General features: G+C 51.3%; 4 protein-coding genes and 2 non-coding genes across 10 annotated transcripts in view; 2 read left to right on the top strand and 4 right to left on the bottom strand.

Annotated features, from left to right (window-relative positions):
• Window positions 1–1,631: 1,631 nt before the first annotated feature.
• On the bottom strand, window positions 1,632–9,599 carry ZMYND19 (zinc finger MYND-type containing 19). Its single transcript, XM_048966346.1, has 6 exons — window positions 9,464–9,599; window positions 9,250–9,309; window positions 8,300–8,406; window positions 5,140–5,280; window positions 4,219–4,399; window positions 1,632–3,123 (listed from the first exon to the last, which is right to left on the bottom strand). The coding sequence occupies exons 1-6, from the start codon at window positions 9,512–9,514 to the stop codon at window positions 2,980–2,982; spliced, it is 684 nt and encodes a 227-aa protein (XP_048822303.1). The 5' UTR covers window positions 9,515–9,599; the 3' UTR covers window positions 1,632–2,979.
• A 286-nt stretch (window positions 9,600–9,885) lies between these two features.
• On the top strand, window positions 9,886–14,454 carry STPG3 (sperm-tail PG-rich repeat containing 3). Its single transcript, XM_048965935.1, has 4 exons — window positions 9,886–10,290; window positions 10,406–10,491; window positions 11,466–11,571; window positions 13,634–14,454. Exons 1-4 carry the CDS (start codon window positions 10,287–10,289, stop codon window positions 13,762–13,764), a joined length of 327 nt encoding a protein of 108 aa, XP_048821892.1. The 5' UTR covers window positions 9,886–10,286; the 3' UTR covers window positions 13,765–14,454.
• A 22-nt stretch (window positions 14,455–14,476) lies between these two features.
• On the bottom strand, window positions 14,477–16,923 carry RPL12 (ribosomal protein L12). The gene is made up of 7 exons (XM_048965934.1): window positions 16,790–16,923; window positions 16,631–16,704; window positions 16,416–16,514; window positions 15,821–15,902; window positions 15,288–15,374; window positions 14,658–14,770; window positions 14,477–14,566 (listed from the first exon to the last, which is right to left on the bottom strand). The coding sequence occupies exons 1-7, from the start codon at window positions 16,824–16,826 to the stop codon at window positions 14,561–14,563; spliced, it is 498 nt and encodes a 165-aa protein (XP_048821891.1). The 5' UTR covers window positions 16,827–16,923; the 3' UTR covers window positions 14,477–14,560.
• On the bottom strand, window positions 15,523–15,654 carry LOC125702776 (small nucleolar RNA SNORA65). Its single transcript, XR_007380698.1, has one exon. It is a non-coding gene; the product is annotated as a small nucleolar RNA SNORA65 (small nucleolar RNA).
• On the bottom strand, window positions 16,013–16,140 carry LOC125702777 (small nucleolar RNA SNORA65). The gene has a single exon (XR_007380699.1). It is a non-coding gene; the product is annotated as a small nucleolar RNA SNORA65 (small nucleolar RNA).
• A 19-nt stretch (window positions 16,924–16,942) lies between the features above and the next one.
• The window catches only part of LRSAM1 (leucine rich repeat and sterile alpha motif containing 1), a 28,195-nt gene continuing 25,234 nt past the window's right edge, over window positions 16,943–19,903 (top strand). The window contains exons 1-4 of one of the 5 annotated variants that reach the window (XM_048965932.1): window positions 16,943–17,065; window positions 17,388–17,459; window positions 18,717–18,891; window positions 19,726–19,826. In XM_048965932.1, coding sequence (XP_048821889.1) covers window positions 19,794–19,826 — 33 coding nt within the window. In that variant the 5' untranslated portion in view covers window positions 16,943–17,065; window positions 17,388–17,459; window positions 18,717–18,891; window positions 19,726–19,793. Of the gene's footprint in view, window positions 17,066–17,144; window positions 17,316–17,387; window positions 17,460–18,716; window positions 18,892–19,725; window positions 19,827–19,903 lie in introns of those variants that run through there. The other 4 variants (XM_048965933.1, XM_048965929.1, XM_048965930.1 and 1 more) reach the window with 4 other exon arrangements.

The following is a 19,903-nucleotide window of genomic DNA, read 5'->3' as shown; positions in this document are numbered from 1 at the left end:
CCCAGCTCCGTGACCCTCCTGCTGTCCCACAGCAGCTATTTGCCTTTACTGTGAGCCAAGGTGGCCGTCGGTGACGTGGTGCAATCCCAAGCCACGTCCCCTCAGCCTGTTGATGCCATTACCAACCCTGGTACAGTCACTGGCACTTCCCTACACAAAACACGCCGATTCCTCTCCAGCATTCAGCCCTTGATGCTGCGTTGTCGCATCCCCACGTTTGCTAATGGGAAGCACTGCACGTACCTGGCTGCGTTCTGCCACATCTGCCCCAGAACTCATTTCAAAAGCAGTTTTCATGCTGGTACTACAGAGAAGTTGTACACCCCAGCTGCTGGCCCTGCTCATTCCCTTGCCAGCTCCCTCAGAGCAGTAGGTGGGACTGTCTGGGCCTGGCACTCCATTGCTGCCGCTCGGTTCTGAACTTTAATCGCTCCTGAAAGCACTTTAGATAGCTCTGTATATGGAAGCATTGCTGGGAGAACTCCCCAGCCCTCGCAGTGAACAGATGTAGAGGATTCACTCGGTTCTGCCTGCTGGGGCCTTATCTCCCCATCAGATCTTCCCTTCACTGCACATTGTGTCTGCTGACTCTGGCAGTCTCTCTGCTCCTCATGGGTTTTAAAATCACTTGTCTGAGTTTTATGATTTGAGCATTCCTCAAATTCCATTTTCCTTTCTATTATCCTCCCCTCCCCCCACCGTGTGCATCCAGCAGGGAACAGCCATATGACAGCAACACAGCCCATGACAAGGGCAAGGTAGGAGGACTGCATGGGCCTGGGCCACTGCCTTCTGCTCCCAAACACTGCAACCGTCAGATCCTCCAGCAACCTGGCAGGCATCATCACTCAAAGACACTGGGGTCCTCATAGCCACTTCTCTCCTCAGGCACGAAGGGTTTGGAGTCAACAGCTGCACACTAAGATTAGTAGCTGCATTACTTCATCATTAATTGATGAAGAGACTTGTAACAGATCTCCTAACCCAGTGGTCACTTTTCCCACCCCATTCACCACCCCAGGCACCCATCCATCCTATTTTTGTTCCCTTTAGCATTTCACCTGTCCTTTATCTGCTGCTCAGGAGAGATCTGCCCTTTGCCTCCTCATCAGCACCTCATTTGCAGTTTGTCTACTTCTCCTACAGATGAGCCACGACCACTTTTTCTGCTCAGTGCTGCAGAAGAGTTCAAATGCTCTAACACTGTATTTTGCTAATCACAATTAGTGGTTGTACAATTGAGAACCGGCAGGAGCAACACCAGCCCTTTAGAAGGGCAAGAAGGAGACAATATTTCTGCCCTTCTCAGATTATTACCTTGGGTAAAAAAATATATGTATTCCTTACATTCCATTTTATATTAAAAAACTTACAATTCATTTAAAGCAATTAATTGTTTCCTTAAAAAAAATAATAAGGGAAGTTTGAACAGGTCCTGCTAAACCTCTTTGTGCCTAAGAGCATTTCAGGCAGCCTGAACAGAAAAGCTGAGGTATAACCATGAGTTGCGCCTTCAAGATGTGCCCACCAAGAGAGCTTCCATCAGGAAGCCTCACAAGTTGTTATTCACCATGATGCCTGAAGAACAAAAACCCACCCAAGCAGTAATAATTAAGAACTAACCGAGCAGATATTAGAAACATAATATAATATTGGCGTCCACAGCAGGCTGTTGTCTGACAGATTGAGTACAAGCAAGACCAACATTCCAACAAGAAGTGGCAAAGTGAATTCCGATTCCAAAATGAATTTGACAGTTTTCATGTTTAAAAAAAAAAATCTATTTCAAAAAGCATTCAGAGAAAGGCTCTGCTTTCAGAATTTAGCAACTCACATTTTTTAGCTGCGAAGCAAGACTAACACCTGGTACTAAATCATGTAGTTCTTCAGGAAACTCAGCAATACACCTTTAAGGCAAAAGTGAGAAAGAAAAAAACTTTCAAGTTATACATGAGGAAACACCTGAAAAGAAAAAAAGCAGGCACGCACTCTGCACGTCAAATCCTTATTACTAAATAAAAAAAACCTGATTCTTGGTTTGACACTTTTTCTTTAAATAAATAACTCAATCACCAAATATTAGGTCAGTTAGACATATCTGCACATCACAGTATTTGCTGTGCTCCCAGGGAAGCCACGATGGCAACCGCACCCCCAGGCAGCTGCCTACCTGAGCTTCCCTACAGCTACTTCTGTACAGGGGCTCTGCGACAAGAAAGCCAGCTCAGCTTTCTAAAAGCACTGCTTGCTTAACACACGGACTCCAGCAGTGCTATGAAGGAAGCAGCACCACAGCCTGCCTGCTCACAGTAATCCCATGTGGTCCCACACTCTGTCCCAGCTCCTACACGTCCAACACCCTCGTGTGACTGTGCTCTGAAAGCACCCGGCAGGAACAGCAGAAAACTAGAGAGCACACAATGATTCATTCCAACCTTTACTGTGTTTGCCTTTTTTTTTTCTTTTTAAATATAACTTCCATGCAGAGTTCTCCAGAGCAAGTGCTGATGTCAGAGCCTCCTGGCCTTGGCACAGCCACAGACACTTCTAGCCACATGGGAGGAAAAGCTTTTGCTACATGACTTTTTTTTTTTTTTTTTTTTTTTTTTTTAAACTTTGAGGCCAACAATGTGTTCTCATCTGCACATTACAGGTAATGAGTCCTATCAAGAATTTCTAACAAAAACTGTACATGAGTTTACAAACGTATTAACATATAAATAATGAGAAGCTTCCTGCCTGGAGCCTCCACAGTAGTCTTTTTGCTTGAGAATATAATACTGGAAGGGTAGACCCAATCCCTTTCCACAGCACCAGTCAGAGCCGGCTTCGTCCAGTCAGCTGTTCTGCTCAAGCATCACAGGGTTTTTCTTCTTCAGTGCCTCTGGCTTCAATAAGCAGTCTGTCATTACTGTGCAAAAGCAAGAGTCCAATGCCTTTGAGAAGGAATCCTGCTGCTGAGAGGCCTGTGCCGCCCGGTCATCGCTCGGGTCCGAGCTCCTGCTGGAAGGTCCTTTTCTTCTCCCGACAGTGTTTCTTGTGCGCAGGCCAGTCCTTCTGCTGGCACTGCGACCCGCAGTACCTGGCCACCTGGCAGCGGCCGCAGATGTTGAATTCACGTAGCTAGGAGAAAGAAGGCGGCGTTAGCAAGCCTGTCCAGCACAAAACCTCTGCCATTCCCAGCGAGGTTCACAACCCGCCTCTTGCTCCTGCCTCTCAGCATATCCCAGCACCAGCGGCAGAATATCACAACGACTCGGAGCAACAGCATTTATTTGATTTTGCAATTGTTCCTGCAGGGCTCAGTAGACTGAATTCTGACAGCTTTACACGTGTTCTCATACTGCTGCTGTTGTGCAAACATCTTTGATACAGACACAGCCAGCAGGGCTGCACACGCTGTCACTGCTGGACAGTTATCCAGGAAGCTCTCAGGTGCAGACCCAAGCAGAAGGTAAAGCTCCCCCTTTTTCAAATTAAGATGGTTTTTAAACTTCTTTACTTGCTCCTCAAAAAGACCAAAACGGAGCACTAGATGATTTTAGCCTGTTCAGCATTTATTATCACAAAAGAAAAGCCCCTATTCTTAGATAAAGACATCGGTCTGATGGAGATGCAGCCCTCAGATGCCCCATTCTATACCTGCCTTCATCTGGACTATGCTGCTTCATCTGCCTACAGCAAAGAGCCACAGCTAGCTTTCCTGTTGGTTCAGCGCTGAATAAGCACCATACAAGTCCACTCTCTTCACATGAAAGGACAAGCACGTAATCTTTTTTACTCCACTACTTTCAAAGCCTCAAAACGCTTTCTCCATATCTGATAAAGAAGCCTCACATAGCTCCTTCAAATTCTGGGTCACTGGAGAGCTGGAATGCTTCCACCTGTCTTTTTATGCACACTGCAGCCATTACACTCCTCCCAGCACACCGTTAGGTCACTTCTCGTCCCAATTCAACACAACGTTCTCTCAAAGTGTCAATTAAAATCTACATCCTTCCTCTATGAAGCCCTGATAAACACTTCCAAAGAAGTCTAAAGAGCGTGAATCACATCAGAAAAAATCCATGATGAAGAACACCCAATTCAAAGAGAATTTCTGCCTTCAGCAACTGAATGCAGCCTGCAAAACTTGCTAGTTTTAGGAACAACCTTTCCCCTCCCCTACAGAAGCAGCCCAAGTCATCATCTGTTTCCTTCCAGCTCTTTCCAACACACCTGCTTTTCAATCATTGTGCATGGGGGGTAGTGACATTCATAGTATGTGCATGAGTTCTCCTCCTCCTCCACAACATCCCCGTTAGCGTTGTAGTATCGTGTTACATTCAGTACAGGAAACTGCTCTTCTATAGGGTCTGTAGGGAGCTGTTGGATTGCCAGCCAATACAGACTTTGTTCCCTTTAAAAAAGCAAGTGCACATTCGTTAAAAAAGGCAGGTAAGGTTACCATTGCATTGAACCTGCTACACCTCAGACTACATACATTTCTCACATACAGCATCCTTTTAGGGTTACTCTGGTGTAAATGCAAAAGAATGAAGCCTATGGGTCCCTCACAAAAAATGAACCTTCCTGCCCTCCCCCATCACAGGTGAAACAAGTCCAACCTGATGTAAGGATCTGATGCACTTTGAGTAACATCAGCGCAACGTGGCGTGTAGGAAGTTCCCAGTACCTGCAGTGAACACCCACAGAAGCTGTTCCCAGGAACTCGTTTTTAACCTAAATACATCATTCCAGATGTAAGCATTGTGCAGCCCCCAGCTTTTGCAGACCGTGTCAGAACTTCAGTGCCTGAGGATGAGAGCTACAAGCCTGCAAGAACTGCAGGCTGAACTCTGCCCCCAAATGCCACCGTTCAAGCAGAAGGGAAAGCAGGTTTACTGCTTTACTGTGGTGACATCTGGCAGAGCAGAACCTCTACGTACTGCCACGGGGAGAGATTGACCCTCCATAGCACCATCAGCACTAACTCTGGTCTTTCTCAGATGGGCAATCTGAAATCAGAGATGCATAAACAGCCCAAAGTCAAACAAACAGGCTCAGCCAAGATGGACACCACTGAACAGAAGAGGTGAAACAACTGAAGATGTTGACAAGTATTATTCAATGGCATCTCCCTGCCAAATATCAGCACACCTTTGTTTACTGGAGAGATCTTCAGCTTTGGGTTTCCACCCCCACGGGACGAGGCGCAGATTGTCGAGGCGGTTGTCCACGGTCACTGAATTCAGATGTACCACCTGGAATCCCGGGGCGATCCCTCCACGGTGCCTCTCCCTGCAGGAAACAAAACCAGCTCAGAGCTCAGCAACGAGCGACGCTCCACAGCCCAACTCTGCACTGAACCCAAAGGCCTCCCAGCCTGCTGCCATTGAAACGGTGATGATACAACTCAGGCTGCAGTGAATATTTCAGCTATATCAGCTCCCAGAAGACAGAGATCTGTTTCAGAAGCTCATTTCCATTATAAATTAGTTGACTCAGAAGACAATCCTAGTATATTTTAATTGCAAGAATATTGCAGAGAAACTTCCAGAAACCATCATTCCAGTTTCAGCAACAGCACCCATGTAATTATTAATATTATAGCTTGAGAGGAGCTAATATTGTTTTATTATTTTAGTAAGAGTTTCTATCAGACACACTTATGTTCAAGTTTGGCACTGGCGTGAGTCAGTTTCTCATTTACTGAGGACGTCTCTTAAGCAACAGGACAGGGGTTTCACCACCAAAGAGGCGAATGTTTTTGACTAATTGTGAATAAGAGACAGCCTGCAATGCCTGCACAATTGACTAAGAGAAATTAGTGAACACTGCTTGAACCCAAAGCAGGACAGCTGCATATTAACTCATGCCAGCCTTGATTTAGAGAAGAAAAGAAACCAAAAACAAGCTATGGAAAACAGCCTGCTGAAAGGCCCTGATGGAGGGAAAGCTGCTTTGGGAGTTGTTGAACGCTGCAGGAGGGTCTGACAAGTGAAATGGGGAACCCTGAAGGCTGGAAGTGAGAACCATGGAGCTACATGGATACATACATGCATACAGATGAAGGCAGCCATTGATCAGATACCAAGAGGGAAGGAATTAAGGTTCATTAGACCGAGACCAGGACAAAGTGCCAACAAGGGAGATGAGATTGATATGGATGTGGGATCTGGGAGGAAGAAACAGAGGTGCAAAGTAAGAGCAAACAGGGAGGAGGGAAGGAGGGAGATCGACCAAGAAACTTCTGAAACAGATAATGGGAGTTTAAAGAAAGGCTGAAGTTAGGGAACAAGAGGATTCCAAGAGCTTGTTAGGGGCATCAATAAGCCACGTCCTACCCCCCCTCTACCAAGCCTCTATCTGCACCCAGGACCCCAATAAGCTCCACTGCAGCTGTACCTCCTGCATCCCATAATACCCAGGGGCACATCCTGGTGCAGGGCATCCCGGAGCCACTTGAGCCAAAGGCTGCAGGAAGCTCCTCCTGAAGGAGCACTGCAGAAGTGTGTTATGATTCAGGCTGCAGCTCCCATGTGGCACTGCAGGTTGCTGCACACATTGGCAGGAGGGTTTTGGGGGGAGAGTGGGAAAAGGTTCCCATCACCGCTGCAGCTTCAGCAGCCACAAGCTTTAAGGCCCTCACTGCATGAACAATGATTCCTGCTTAACTCAAACGAAAAAACATCTATCAGCCTTACTGCAGAAGCATCCAACACTGTATGCTAAACCAGAAGCACAGCATCAGGTTTATTCCTTCAGTGAGATTCTGGGGAAGAAGGGGACACACAGAAGGATGGGTGGACTCCTCCACATGCACTAACCCTAGCTCTCTGCTTTTCTTTCATGCAGGAAACACAGCTGTGATGGGTGCTGCCACTCATCTCCCTTACAGGGCCCCCGCAGTGCTCCCTGCTGCCAGAGCTCACGGGGGAAGGACCTTCAGCTCAACACACTGCAGGTTTCTTTTCAGAACAGCTGCAGCACAAGGAGAGCAGAACGGTGTGCTGACAGTGGGGCCAGCACTACAAAGCACCTGCAGCCAAGAGGCTTCCCAGAGATACAAGGAGACTCAGGCAGCAAGGCAAACAAAGCAGCCTCGTGGTAGCATGTAATTTAAGACCACAGCAAATCACGCCTTCAGAGGGATCAAACCAACTTTACACAACAGTAGAAATGCTGAGTGCTTCCCAAAGAACTTGACTGCATCTCCAGACATGTAGATCTGCATTAAGGACAGCTCACAGCCTCCAAAAATCCCCATCACGCAGAACCTCAGGGGTTTGACACCAGCATACGGTGAACTCATACGATGTGAGTTACCCAACTGAATGTTAGATTTGTTTCCTAAGAAGTCCAGCTAATGAGAGAGGCAATGGCTGAGCTGTGTGCAAAGCCCTGTGCATGCTGGAGCAATGCAAGCACTGCAGGTCCTGCTGTGAGGTGCACAGTGAGCAGGGGCTGACAGCCAGACTCACACCGTGCGGCGCAGCCAACTTGTGACTCACTTCCAAAGTTGTGTACTGTGAGATTAAACAATAACAGAAGCAGGTTAAAATCCATATTTAATGAGCAGATTGAAAATAATAGTAATAGTGCCTGGAGCTTTTCCTGACTCCCTCCTCTCATCCAGGCTCTGAGCTGGGGGAGAACAAGTAACTTCAAGCAATGAAGAAAGTACAGTGAGATCTTAGGCACTGTGACTTCTCATTACAGTTTATTGGACTGAACAGAAAGCATGTTTAATTTCTTAAAGACTTTTAAAAATAAATAACGATTCTCTTCAACATATCCCATCTTTCCTACAAATCCATGAAAAACACATTTGCAAAGTGCCTCTAACAACAGGTTGCTGGCAACCATGCACACTGGGCTCTGAGTCCTAATGGCAGCTACAAAGAATTTCAGGCAATGCTCCCTGCCTGTGGGGAGCAGACACAACAGTATAGGAAACAGCAGCACACCCTTCAGGCAGCGCTCCAGAAAGCCAAGCAAAATCCCTGAAGTTTCAGGCTATCAGATGTTCTATCCACACTCTGCCACTTCTCACTTACCTGCTCATCACAGGACAGAAGCCCCAAGTAAAGTTTCAGTCGTATTTCTCAGATTTAAGCAACACAATACTCACCTGTCACTACTGTCTGTGCAAATAAAGTTATTGGAGCCTCAGCTATTTCGAGACACAGTGCAAAACAGACCCAGGCCAGGACACAGCAGCACTGCTGTGCTGGGCTCTGGCTGAGGCTGGGACTCCCTGAGAGGCCCCAAATGCTATGGGCAGCAGCAGCAGCCCCGGGCTCCATGGGATACCCACCAGAGCAGCTCGTGCAGCAGGCGGCCAGATCCCCTTCCACGGTTTTTGTCAAAAGCATAAGCAAATATTTTAGCACCATTTCCATCAGCATCCACCTCCATGCGAGCCTGGAGAGAAGGGGAAGATTGTAAGAACAACGGGTGTTGAGCAGTAGAGTGTGAGCTGCAATGGGTCAGCAGTGGTAAAGGCAGGCAGCACTTCCCACGTGTCCGCAGGACGCTGAATTGCCATGGAATCATGGTTCAAATCTCCAGCACGACTGAGCCTCTACTGCTGCATCTTGAGTTGGGAGGGACCACAAACCCCCCCCCGTGTCAGTTTGCTTAGGGCCCATCCATGGCCTTGGGCACTCGGGGACGGGCACCCGCAGCTCTGGGCAGTGGCGCTGGGGCCTCACGGCCCTCTGAGGGAAGAGTTTCCTCCCCATGTGACCCAGTTCTCCTCTCACCCCACCCCACAGTGGAAGTACCGAAGGCCCCTGCACCGCCCCGGCCCCAGTCCCACAGCCCCCACCTCTCCTCATAGGACGCGGCGCCGCACGTGGGCCCTCGCTATTGTCAGCAGGGCCGCGCAGAGGGAACAACGCGGCGCCGGGAGCTCCGCGCGCAGCACAGCCCGGGCATCCCTCGGCCTTCCCAGCCCCAGGGGCGCGGGCGGTAACAGCAAACCTCGGGGTGCGACTCCGCTCAGGGGACGTTTCCGCACCCACGTGCGGAGGGAACACCTCTCAACTTTCCCCGCTCCGACAGGGGGAGCGCCGTTCCCGGCCGGCACCGCGCAGGGGCGGCAGGCCGGCAGCGCGGCGCGGAGACGGCCGCGTGAAGGAGGACGGAGCTCCGGAGCGCTCCGGGCGGGGCGGGGTGCGGGGACGGGGCGCGGGGCCGCGGGCCCAGGAGGGGGGAGGAGCGGCTCCCGAGGGGTTCGGTCCCGGGGGGCCGCGCGGCGCTCACCTCGAAGGAGAAGCTCTCCACCAGCGGGATGTCCTGCTCGTCGATCAGCGTGTATTTGGTCTGCAACACAGCACCGCGCTCAGCCGCCGCCCCGCGCCCGCCGTCCCGCGCTCCGCCCGCCGCCCGCTCCGTGCGGCCGAGCCCGGCCCGCGGCTCCCGGCCGCGCCCCCCCTCCCTCCGTCCGTCGGTCCGTCCGCTCCCCCGGAGCCCGCACCTTGCCGGCCACGCGGCCGAGCCGCACGATGCCCAGCTTGAAGTCCGTCATGGCCGGGCCGCGCCGGGCCCGCGCTCAGCGCCTCGGAGCCCGCGAGCGGGAGCCGCTGCCACGCGCCGCCGCCTCGCGCACACCCGGGGAGGGGGGCGGGGCGCCGCACCACCTCCCACCCGCCGCCCGCCGGCCAATGGCAGCCCGCGCCCTCGCCGCGTCGCTCTTACTACGCTGCCGGCGCGGCCAATGGCAGGGCGGCGCGGCGCGGAGTCACGTGGGAAAGGAGGGCGGGAGGAAGATGGAAGGGGGCGCGCGCGGGCGCGGGTTCGGGCGCGGGAGGGGGCGGGGGGAGGGAGGAGCGGGCGGTGACGTCACGTTCGCGGGAAGCTTTGTGCCGCCTGCACTGGCGGGCGGGGAGGGGGCGGGGCGGCGTGGGAGCGGGCCTGAGCCTGGCGGGGCGCTGCGTTACACGCGTAGCCATCAATAAACCGTAACGTGGCCGCGGTGGGGGCGCAGCGCCAGCCTCGAAGGCCTGGCAGCGGCCCGGTCCCAGACCGGGGCGGGATGTCCAGGGGTTCTATAGGAACTGGAGCGGACGGACAGACGGACTCGCGCAGCTCGGGGCTGCTGCGTTCCGGGAGCGCTCTCCGCCGCCCCTCCGCTTCCGCGCCGCGCAGGCGCTCCTGACGCGTTGTCCCGGCGCCGCTCCGCGCGCTTCGGCGTCGTTCCGTACCGCCGTGCTCCGACGGAGACCCGGCGCCGAAGGGCCGGTGCTGCTGCCATCAAACTCCGCGTGTTCGGCCGTGAAGGCGTTGTCCAAATCGGAAACATGGGTAAATGGCGGACGGCGGTGCCCGCGCGGCCGCCTCCGGGAGCGCGGTACGGCACAGCCGCGTCCTGGGAGGCGCTCGGCCCCCCTCTGTGCCACTTCCGTCCTTCCTCGTGCAGATGCGGCACGCTGCAGTGGAAAGAAACCGTGGTGGCCGAGCGCAGAGCCAGCGATCAGGAGGATGGAGTTCAAACACGGAGCTGATGTAGGTCGATACTGGCTGCGTCAGTTCCCTTCTAGGATGCCTGGGTGGGAAAAAATTTCTGGCAGAGGGGGACCAGATCGGCAGCTTCCCAGAGCTGCGGGGCTCCTGCTGGAGCTGTCCTAAGGCAGCATGGGAAAGGTCATATCTTGACCCCAGGATAGTTGCCCTTACGCAAAATACATTTTTTTTCTTCCCCCATTATTTCATGCACTGTCAAGTGGGGAGAGCTCACAGCGCAGGCATGCAGGGATGCTGTGCAACGCAGGGTGCTTCCAAGCTCACAGCAGCAGGGGCTCTGCTAATGCTGAGGTTAGCGATTACTTTAAAGCTCTTAAACTAAAATTGCTTCTGAAAGATGTGCTGCTCACCTCCGCCAGACTGCCTTCACTGTCAGCAGTGCCAGCATTAGTGCAGCTTGGTGGTGGGATTGCTGCAAAGCTCAGCTGGAAGGAGCCAGCTGACCACTGAGCACACAGCCAGCCTGGCCAATGGAGCTTCCCCAGGACCCAGGAGGTCTCACCAGCGTTCCAGTCCCCACTGCAGTCTGGGGCCACCTGGAGACGTTTTTCCTTACACCAAACCAGGATTTTGTTGTTGTGTTCTTGGAGAGGTGAGGAATGTGCTGGATCAAAAGCAAACCTCACTTGAGAAAGCACCAAGGCCATGCATACTTGCTTTGGAACCTCCAAGCTAGAGAATTATAAAAATAACAAGTGCCTGGGATGACAGTCTTGCTTTATCCAGCTTTATTCCCTGATTCTCTCATTGTCTCAGAGAAAGGCCCTATAAACAGCTGAAGAGGGAGCAAAGGGAAGCAGAAAGCAGGGGAGCTCCTGCAGCTGCTGACGAGGCTGCACGAGGTCTTGCAGACTGATAGTTAGAGTTGGAATGTGTGATATAAGCTGATGTCTGCTGCTGCTATTTGAAGTGACAGAAGCTAATTTTGTGTTCTGCCTTTCTCCATTTCATTGCAGCCCACATGCACTATCTGCAGCCCTCAGCTCACCGGAGCGATGTACCCACATTTCATCAGGCAGCAGCGGACCAGCCTGGATATTCTCAGAAACCGCAGACACATCGGTCAGCCCAAATCCCTCCTGCCCTCCCACACAGCCCAGCCTTCATCCAGAGATCCTGGCAGCTCCCTCATTGCTGCTGTGCATTCCACTTCTGCCCCTGAGCCCAGCGTAAAATTACAGCACTGCTGCTATTTGAGCATCTCAGGTGGAAAAGGTCACAGAATGGCCAGGGTTGGAAGGGACCTCAAGGATCACGAAGCTCCAACCCCCTGCCACATGCAGGGCCACCAACCTCCACATTCAATAGCAGCCCAGGCTGCCCAGGGCCCCATCCAACCTGGCCTTGAACACCTCCAGGGATGGACGGGGCATCACAGCCTCTCTGGGCAGCTGTTCCAGCACCTCACCACTCTCTCTGTCAAGAACTTCCCCCTGACATCCAACCTCAATCTTCCCTCCTTCAAACTTCAAACCATTTCCCCTTGTCCTGCTGTTATCTCCCCTTTCAAAGAGTTGATTCCCCTCCTGTTTGTAGGTTCCCTTTAGATACTGAAAGGCTGCACTGAGGTCACCCTCCAGCCTTCTTTTCTCCAGGCTGAACAAGCCCAGCTCCCTCAGCCTGCCCAAGGTCCACCCTTGGGAAGCTTCACCCATTTCCTCACTGGGCACAGCAACACAGAAGCAGAACAGGCACAAGGCCTTATCACAGCCTGTTGTCAAATCATGTGCAAACAGGTGATTTCCCCATGCTAACGTTATGTACATTTTATGCTTCACAAGCAGTATGGGATGCATTCCTAGTGCATGACTGCTGCGCACTCAGGCACTGTAGCCAAAAGCCACACTTCTGGCTTAAGCTGGAGCAGTTACAAAGATTTCATTTCTCCACATTGCACTGCAAAGTAGCCTCAAACAACAGCTACTTAGGAATTGTGTGGTGCTTTGCATAGCAGGAATTGATGCTGCTTGCACTACTCCAGCAACCAACAGCCACAGCTCAGCACACACAGCACAGTAGCTGCCACCACATTTTCCTCACACTGAGCTTGGGCTGGGATTTATTTGGGGGCCTGACTTTTCCTCCATTATGCAGAGACTCCAAGTCACTCAGCACCAGGAGCACGATGCAGCTGCAGCCGATGCCCCAGCACAGCCAGCTCCCTCCTGCCGCTCTGGCTTTTTCCCAAAGGACTCAGATCCTGGTAAACAGTCAGAGCCCCATTTGGTGATTTTGAGCAGCCCAGCTGAGGTATCCTCTACATTCATTGCCAGATGCACCAGTTTGCCACCATTTCCCACAGTTACAGTACATACCACCATATACAGTCCTGTTTGCTGTAGCAGAACTCCATCCAGAAAGTCTCTCTTGTGCTGTAAGTGCTGGATAACTGTGTTGCTTGCTGAAGTGAAAAGACAATTAAAAAAAAAAAATCAACTCATTGAGTACCATCACTGCATTTGTAGAGGAGGAAAGCACACCTTCCAAAAATCTTTTCTGAGACCAAGGCCCACAGTGTTCAGGATCTCGGGAAGAATTTCATTCCCTTTCCCTTCAGAAAAATAGCTGTACATTGAGAAGGCTCCTCCCCACCCCAGGGTGCTGGTAGGGTTGCAGTGAACTGCACTGATAACACCATTGTTAGCCAGGCTTAGCAACACCAGTGTCAGCTAAAGCATTCTTATCACCAGGATTATTCCACTTCACTTTTGCGCAGCCTGAGAGATCACACAGCATCCTTGGTGCTGTGCCACCCCAAAGGAGAGCCCAGTCCCTGCTGGAGATAGAACAATGCTTCCCAGGAACTTCAAGAACATTGCTTTTACCCACATCCTGCAGCAGTACCTCAGTTAACAGCTCCACATTGCTTTCAGGTGTGAGCACCAAGCATCAAACCCTGTCTCATATAACATGCATCAAGCCTAAAACACAAAGCACCTCTTCATTAGAGGTTGGTTATGTTGTTATATGTTGTTATATGAGTTTGGAAGAGGATCTTAACACTTCATCAGATGGTTTGGAGCAGCGTGCTAAGGTGGCACTTGATTTTTACAGCACCCAAAGGGAAGTACCAACACTACCAACAAACACTACCAAACTGCTTTTTATTTTTTTTAAATTTCAGAAACACCAGGACCTGGAGCATATGATGTAGACATGGGCTATCAAGCTTGCTTACCCAGCTCCCCCAGCATCACCATCCAAGGAGTCAGGAGGCCAAAGAGACACGAAACCGGACCCTTTGCAACGCTCTGAGCCGGACTACAGAATTCCACCCCTAAATCCAGACTTGCTCCCCTTCAGTAATGAAAGATGCACAGGAGTTCACCTCAATCTGAGTCGTCTGTATTTTTTCTAGTCACCAGAAAACCCCCATCTCCTCTGACTGAAGGCATGAGAAAAGCCTGAGCAAAGAACCTATACCAGAGAAACCCACACTGCCACTTAAGCCAGATGTTCCCACTGCTGGGTAAACAGGGCCAAGCTCCATCCCATCAGGTACAAATGCTGCAGACTTGAGGACACACCTGGACATACAGCCCTATCCAGCACTTTATTTCTATCAGTCCCATCAGAGCACATGCAGCTCCTCCCAAAGGCAGGCAGCCCAGTTATTTCCAAGCCTTGGCAGCTGCTGGGACACCACAGCAGCCCCGGCTGTACTGACCTGGGGAAGCTGACCTCCTACAGAAGCACTTACCCCAGTGAAGGGCAGTCAGAGCCGTGTGCACATCCAGCATTGACAAGAGCTCACAGAAAGCTCTCCACAGAAGTCAGAGGTGTTTGCCCTCTGCACATGGGACATGCACATACTTCTCTAAGCTGCATCACTGCAAGCAATCATCATGAGAATCCTTCATCTTTAACATCTGGATAGGAACCATCACCTTGGTACTTCTGCACAGGGCAGGCAGAGCCCACTTACACAGAACTGGACAAGGACAAAAAAATAAATCAGTGACACTGCTTACAGACAGCCTGGTGTTTTATTAAGTATTTAAGGTGTTACAGAAGATGTAAGAACCTTCATATGGCAACTCCTTTTCCACACTTAGCTCTGTTGAGAGAAGAAAAATACAGCTCATTAGTAGAGAGCCCTTTAGTAAATGGTTTAATTACAGCAGTTTCAGTTAGAGATGGATACTTACAGCTGGGCACTCAATTGCACCACTGTTGATGTCATCAATGATATCATGCGGGTGCCTGCCATCAATGCTGCAGCCCACAGACTGAGCAGTACCAAGAATCTCCTTAATTGTCCCTGCAGTTGGAAAACACAGCTTCAGTACAGAAAAAAAAAACCTGAAGAACCATTATATAGCCCAATTCCTAAATGCCTCAGCCCTCCCATGCCAGCTACCTGGTGGTCTGCAGGCTGCAGCCACCTGGTTTAGAAGGGGCAGCACACAGCCTAAGCCAGCTAGAGGGTACTGCTCACAGAAAGCTCCAGAAAGCACTGTCTGCTACACGCTCAGTGCCTAGGGTGCTACTCATCCCCATATTATGACAGTAGGTACTACGGGCAGGTCAGGATCCCTGAGTTAAGCCCTACCATGCACTCAGACCTTGCAGCTGGCACTGCCAGGCAGTGAGATAATGGCTCCTGGCAGCACCAGGTTGTTCGTGTGTTGCTACAGCCACCTGTTCAGTGTCAGCACATACAAGCTGTAAGAACTTCACCACACCAGTTATTGGATTGTCCCAAGGATCAGCCAAGGGCCTGAGCCACTCAGATCACACAGCAAGACTCAGTCCCACCCCTTAAGGTCAGTACTCACCAGACAGCTCTCGAGCCAGAGATCTGTGCCTCATCTGCCGAGCGATGTTCACTATCTCATCAAAGCTGACACTGCCACTGTGCTTTACTGTGAAGCAAAACAACAGCACCAGTAAGCTCACTGAAGCACAGTGCACTTCCAGCTCCCCATGTTCCAACAGAAAAACACCATTCCTGGCACTCAGATCACACAGAGAGCAGTGAGGCTACAGCTACACTGGGGCTGTGATCAGTGCTGCTGTTCCCAGCCTTCGGCACAGAGTTACCCACAGGAAAAAGAATAACTCTGTTTCCTAGGTTGGCATTTTCTCTCAGCTCACCTCTGGACTATACAAGTCACTGCATTACAAGACAGGTACAGTGGCGGGTGGCTGTTCTGCTCACTTTGAAGATGTATGCACTGTCTGTGTGCTACATTTCAGGAAATCCTGCTGCCCCAGAAGCCCCCTGCCAGTTTATGCTAAGCAGCCATGAGGTACATGTTCTTTTTCAGTACTAAATGACATTGAGAACCAAAGGTGGAACAAAACTTACTGTTTTTCTGCTTCTTCCTGTCACGGGGGGGCTCCTTCAGAGCTTTGATAATCAGAGCAGAGGCAGAAGGAACCACTTCTATCTAAATAAGAAGAAATTTATTCTTTTCCACACCACCCAAGCATGCAGATAACACAAAGCCTGGACTTAGTTTTCTGTTCCCCATTACATGCCTCCTCCTGAAGCACAGGACTTTGTTCCCAGCCTTTCGGCACAGGACTCCCCACAGCCAGAAGAGCACTGCTTCCTGGGCTGGGGCTGCTCTCAGCTCACCACTGGAATATACTAGCCACTGAATTCAAGGCAGGTATAGTGGCAGGTGGCTGCAGACCGGCTCCGAAGGGCTTCATTCAGACCCCCATGCCCCCTTGTTTCCCAGCCCCACACTTCACACACACTGCACTCAGAAGAATCGGGCACTTCCTACCCAGGTCTTCCCAGAAGACCCCACACCAAGTGTGGCACTCATTTTATCCACCTCGGAAGGATGAAGGGCTGAGTCGACCCTGCCGGGATTGGCTGCTGTGGTTGTGCAAGCAGCGCCTGCTGCGCCCAGCGCTTGCACCACAGCGCGATCCCTCGTGGCGTTCAGTACCTGTGCTTGCCTGTTCTGGATGGTGAGCTTCACCGTGATCCTCAGCCCCTTCCAGTCCCCCGTAGCCTTGGCGATGTCATCACCGACCTTTTTGGGAGACTGAGAACAACACACGTATTACAATCAGAAAAACCTCGCATGAACGAAGGCAAAGAGCCACGCACCGCACCGGGACCGGCCCCGCACCCCCCGCCCGACCCCGCAGACTTACGTACCAACCCGAGCGGTCCGATCTTGGGGGCCAGGGCGGAAGTGGCGCCGACCTCCCCGCCGGTGCAGCGCAGGTACACTACGGACACAGCAACGCTCAATCAGCTCCACACCGCCATCCCCGCTCCCCCAGCGCCCCGCCGTCCCCCCAGCCCAACACGTACCGACTTTCACCTCGGTCGGATCGAACTTGGGCGGCATGGCGGCGGCGGGCGGCGCGGATGACGGCGGATCCTAAAAACCGCGGCCTAGCCGGTGGTAGAAAGGCAGTAGGCGGTGCGCGGGAAATATATATAGGCACCGAGATCTCGCGAGAGCTTGGGATCTGCCCCTTTCTCCCTCTCTTACTGGGAACGCTATGGTGTGGGAGGGGGGCGCTCTGGCCTTTCGCGTCTGTGATGCGGAGGCCCCGGGACAGGGCGTCATGGCAGCGGGCTGCGGTGAGCGCGGCCGGGTTGAGGAGGGGGCTGGGCGGCGCGGAGCCGGAAGGGGATTTGCTGCCGCTTCTGTCGTGTTGGGGCCGGCGGCTGTGCTGAGGCTGCCGGCCGCTGTGGTGGCTGACAGGAGGGGCGGGGGGTCTCGTTGAGCGGCAGCTGGGCGCGTTGCGGTGGGTGCTCCTCAGTCAGCTGAGCACCGCAGGGTCTGCGGGGTCTGCCGGGATGCGGGGTCCGCCGGGATGCAGGTTTGCAGGTGCCCGGCCCGCTGCAGATGGCTCCTGATCGTTTCTCCTCGCAGCCCTGACACGTTTCTTTCTCTATTCAGCCGCCTGTCCTTCAGCTTTTGCAGTTTTGGGGTGAAAACTGAACTGTCTGCTGTCCACACGACTGATGGAAGGTACGTGGCCGTAGCAGAAATAGCTGAGAAGGGATAAAGCGGTGCTTAAGGTCATCAGTGTTATCATTGCTTTGCTGCAAGCATCCTTCTCTTGTTTCTTATCTTTTAAGTCCCCTTTTACTCCTGTCTGTGATGTTCGACCTGTGTTCGAGGCTCCTTGTTATGTGTTACTGAATTTCTTAACTAATTCCTGATCATGAATTTCCCTTCTTGCTTAACCGTCTGCATTTTCACTCTGGCCTCTCCTCCTGGCTTGCCTTGGCTGGTGAGTGATGACTCCGTGGTGAGCAGTGGGTGTTATACAGAGGGAGAGCAGAGTGGGCCACGGTGAGCATTTCTCAGGGTCGTGGAATCTCCCAAGTTGGAAGAGACCCACAAGGATTTGCCCAACTCCTGATTTGGGTATTTAACTCTGAACTTATTGAAATTTCTCAGCAGGGAGGTTATTTTGGCTCTGTGGGCAGTAATTTGGTGTTTGGAAAATAGGTTGGTTTTCTAAACGTATTTAAAACCTAACTTTAAGTTAATAGGTGTTAAAGCAGAATCCCTTTGCCTCACTAGGTGACTAAAATAGGAAAAGCATTGCTGTGCAGCAGTTTCTGTCTGAAATGCCAGTGAACCAAGTGTTTGCTTACTTCAAGATAATTCCTGCCCTAAAATTCGAGGCCATGACCTGTTACAGTGGAGCTGAGAAGCAAAGCAAGCTGAGGTTGGATACCCTGACCCTGAGTCTATCTGGTGTCCCTGAAAGCAGCTGACACGGGCTGTGTGACTGCCAGAGTGCAGCAATTGCAAAGTCCCCTTCCAAGTCCTCTGTGTTCTGATCTGCATCAGTCCTGCCTGTTTCTCTTGCTCTGCAAGGTGGAGGCTCTCAAAATTAGGAATTGTCTCATTTCCAGCCTAGATTTACTCTGTAGGATTTTGCAGTTGCTCATTATGGTGCTAGAGTTAATCGTTTGAGTAGTTTGGTTTTGTCCCAGTGCTTGCTTTCTTGGCACCGCCTTCTTAATTCCTGTCCTGGATTGGATCCTGTGTTTTCCTGTCTGTACGTGTTTCAGCTGGCCTTGCATCCTGCACAGGAATGACAGGACAGTCTGCCTGTCTCAGAAGTTCCACAGTGCTTTCAAGACTCACGTTGACATTTCGGTTGCAGAGGTGTGATGGGCTCTGTTTGATCAAGACAAAGGAAGGCCTAACCAAAGACAATTGTTGCAGCAGTGATTTTTTTCTTCTTCTTTTTTTTGTTTTTCTTATTAGAGCACAGTTCTGTAGTCCAGGTTCCACACGCTCCAAGAGCCATCTGCCTTTATTTATGCTGATACTTTGTACCACTCAGACGGAGCTGTAGTCACAACTCAAGATGCCACTCTTCTTCCGTAAGAAGAAACCCAGTGAAGATGCTCGGAAGCGCCTTGAATACCAAATGTGCCTGGTAAGCAATGCTGATGTCACTTCTGTTCTCTGTACCTAGTCCCAGGCGCCTCGTTACTGATCTCATCCAAGTTAGCAGGCTGCCTTTCCAATGTACGTCAGAGAATTCCTGCTTTCCTGATCTCTTCTTGCCTTTCCCTCCACATGTTCCCTCTGTGCTACTTCCATCCCTTTCTTCTTCTGTGGTTGCACATCACACCTGCAGCCCACCTCATGCCACCCCACATTCAGGACTTTCCATCCTTTCTCCTTCTTGCTACTTCCCTATTTTGTATCTCTCCGTTTGCTTTTTCTACCAAAGAATCTGTGACATCCCTTTCCTGAATTTTCTTGTGCCTCTCCTTTGCTTCTTCTTATTTCTTCTCTTTGTGCCCTTCAAAGAACTAACTTGTTAGACACAGCTGGGGAGGGGGGCACCTCAAAGATAGCTCTGTTATACTGCCTGTTTTCAGGTGGTGCCTTCAGTGAGTCTGTTAACTGTGGAGAACTGCAGACTTATTGATGAGGTGCAAGTCTCTATTCTCCTTAGTTCTTCCTGTTTTTCTGGTGTCTCTTAATCCCTAGAGATTTGTCCACAGATACATGACATTTGGAGTGGTTCATATGTTCAGGAGAAATAATGTTACATCCAGAAAGAGCAGTCATTAATTCAACATCAGGTCTCAAAGATATATTTTTTCTTGGGCTATTTTCTGCTGGGATCCTCTGGGGCAGATTCTCAGCAGATTGCTGTCCTGGTAGTCAGGGTTGTAGAACTACCTGCCTTACAGCAGCTGCAGATATAAGGCTGGCTTTCTCCAAGCATTCCTTAATTATTTCACCTATTCTGCCATAGGAGCTGCGGACCAGTGCTGACATGGGGGATCTTCTGTGTTCTACCCTAGAGGCAGCTGCATTTTAGGAATGCTAATATTATTGCTGTTGGACATCAATGAGGTAGTTTGGAAAGTAAGGCTTTGTTATACAGCAATAATGAGAACAGTTTTATTTATTTGGTTTGTAGAGTTTCTGTC

Source organism: Lagopus muta, chromosome 19, assembly GCF_023343835.1.
Source record: "Lagopus muta isolate bLagMut1 chromosome 19, bLagMut1 primary, whole genome shotgun sequence".
NCBI lineage: Eukaryota > Metazoa > Chordata > Aves > Galliformes > Phasianidae > Lagopus > Lagopus muta.
This window is presented reverse-complemented; position numbering and strand designations above follow the sequence as displayed.

Coding starts and splice junctions, on each gene's coding strand:
- STPG3 (XM_048965935.1), top strand. Junction 10,492..11,465: donor AGTTCAAACACGGAGCTGAT/GTAGGTCGATAC, acceptor ATTTCATTGCAG/CCCACATGCACTATCTGCAG. Junction 11,572..13,633: donor CAGAAACCGCAGACACATCG/GTCAGCCCAAAT, acceptor TTTAAATTTCAG/AAACACCAGGACCTGGAGCA.
- ZMYND19 (XM_048966346.1), bottom strand. CDS start 9,514: ATGACGGACTTCAAGCTGGGCATCGTGCGGCTCGGCCGCGTGGCCGGC. Junction 5,281..8,299: donor CTGCTGCACGAGCTGCTCTG/GTGGGTATCCCA, acceptor TGTTTCCTGCAG/GGAGAGGCACCGTGGAGGGA. Junction 4,400..5,139: donor GATCTCTCCAGTAAACAAAG/GTGTGCTGATAT, acceptor GCTTTTTTAAAG/GGAACAAAGTCTGTATTGGC.
- RPL12 (XM_048965934.1), bottom strand. CDS start 16,826: ATGCCGCCCAAGTTCGATCCGACCGAGGTGAAAGTCG. Junction 16,705..16,789: donor TCCGACCGAGGTGAAAGTCG/GTACGTGTTGGG, acceptor CTGTGTCCGTAG/TGTACCTGCGCTGCACCGGC. Junction 16,515..16,630: donor AGATCGGACCGCTCGGGTTG/GTACGTAAGTCT, acceptor TGTTGTTCTCAG/TCTCCCAAAAAGGTCGGTGA.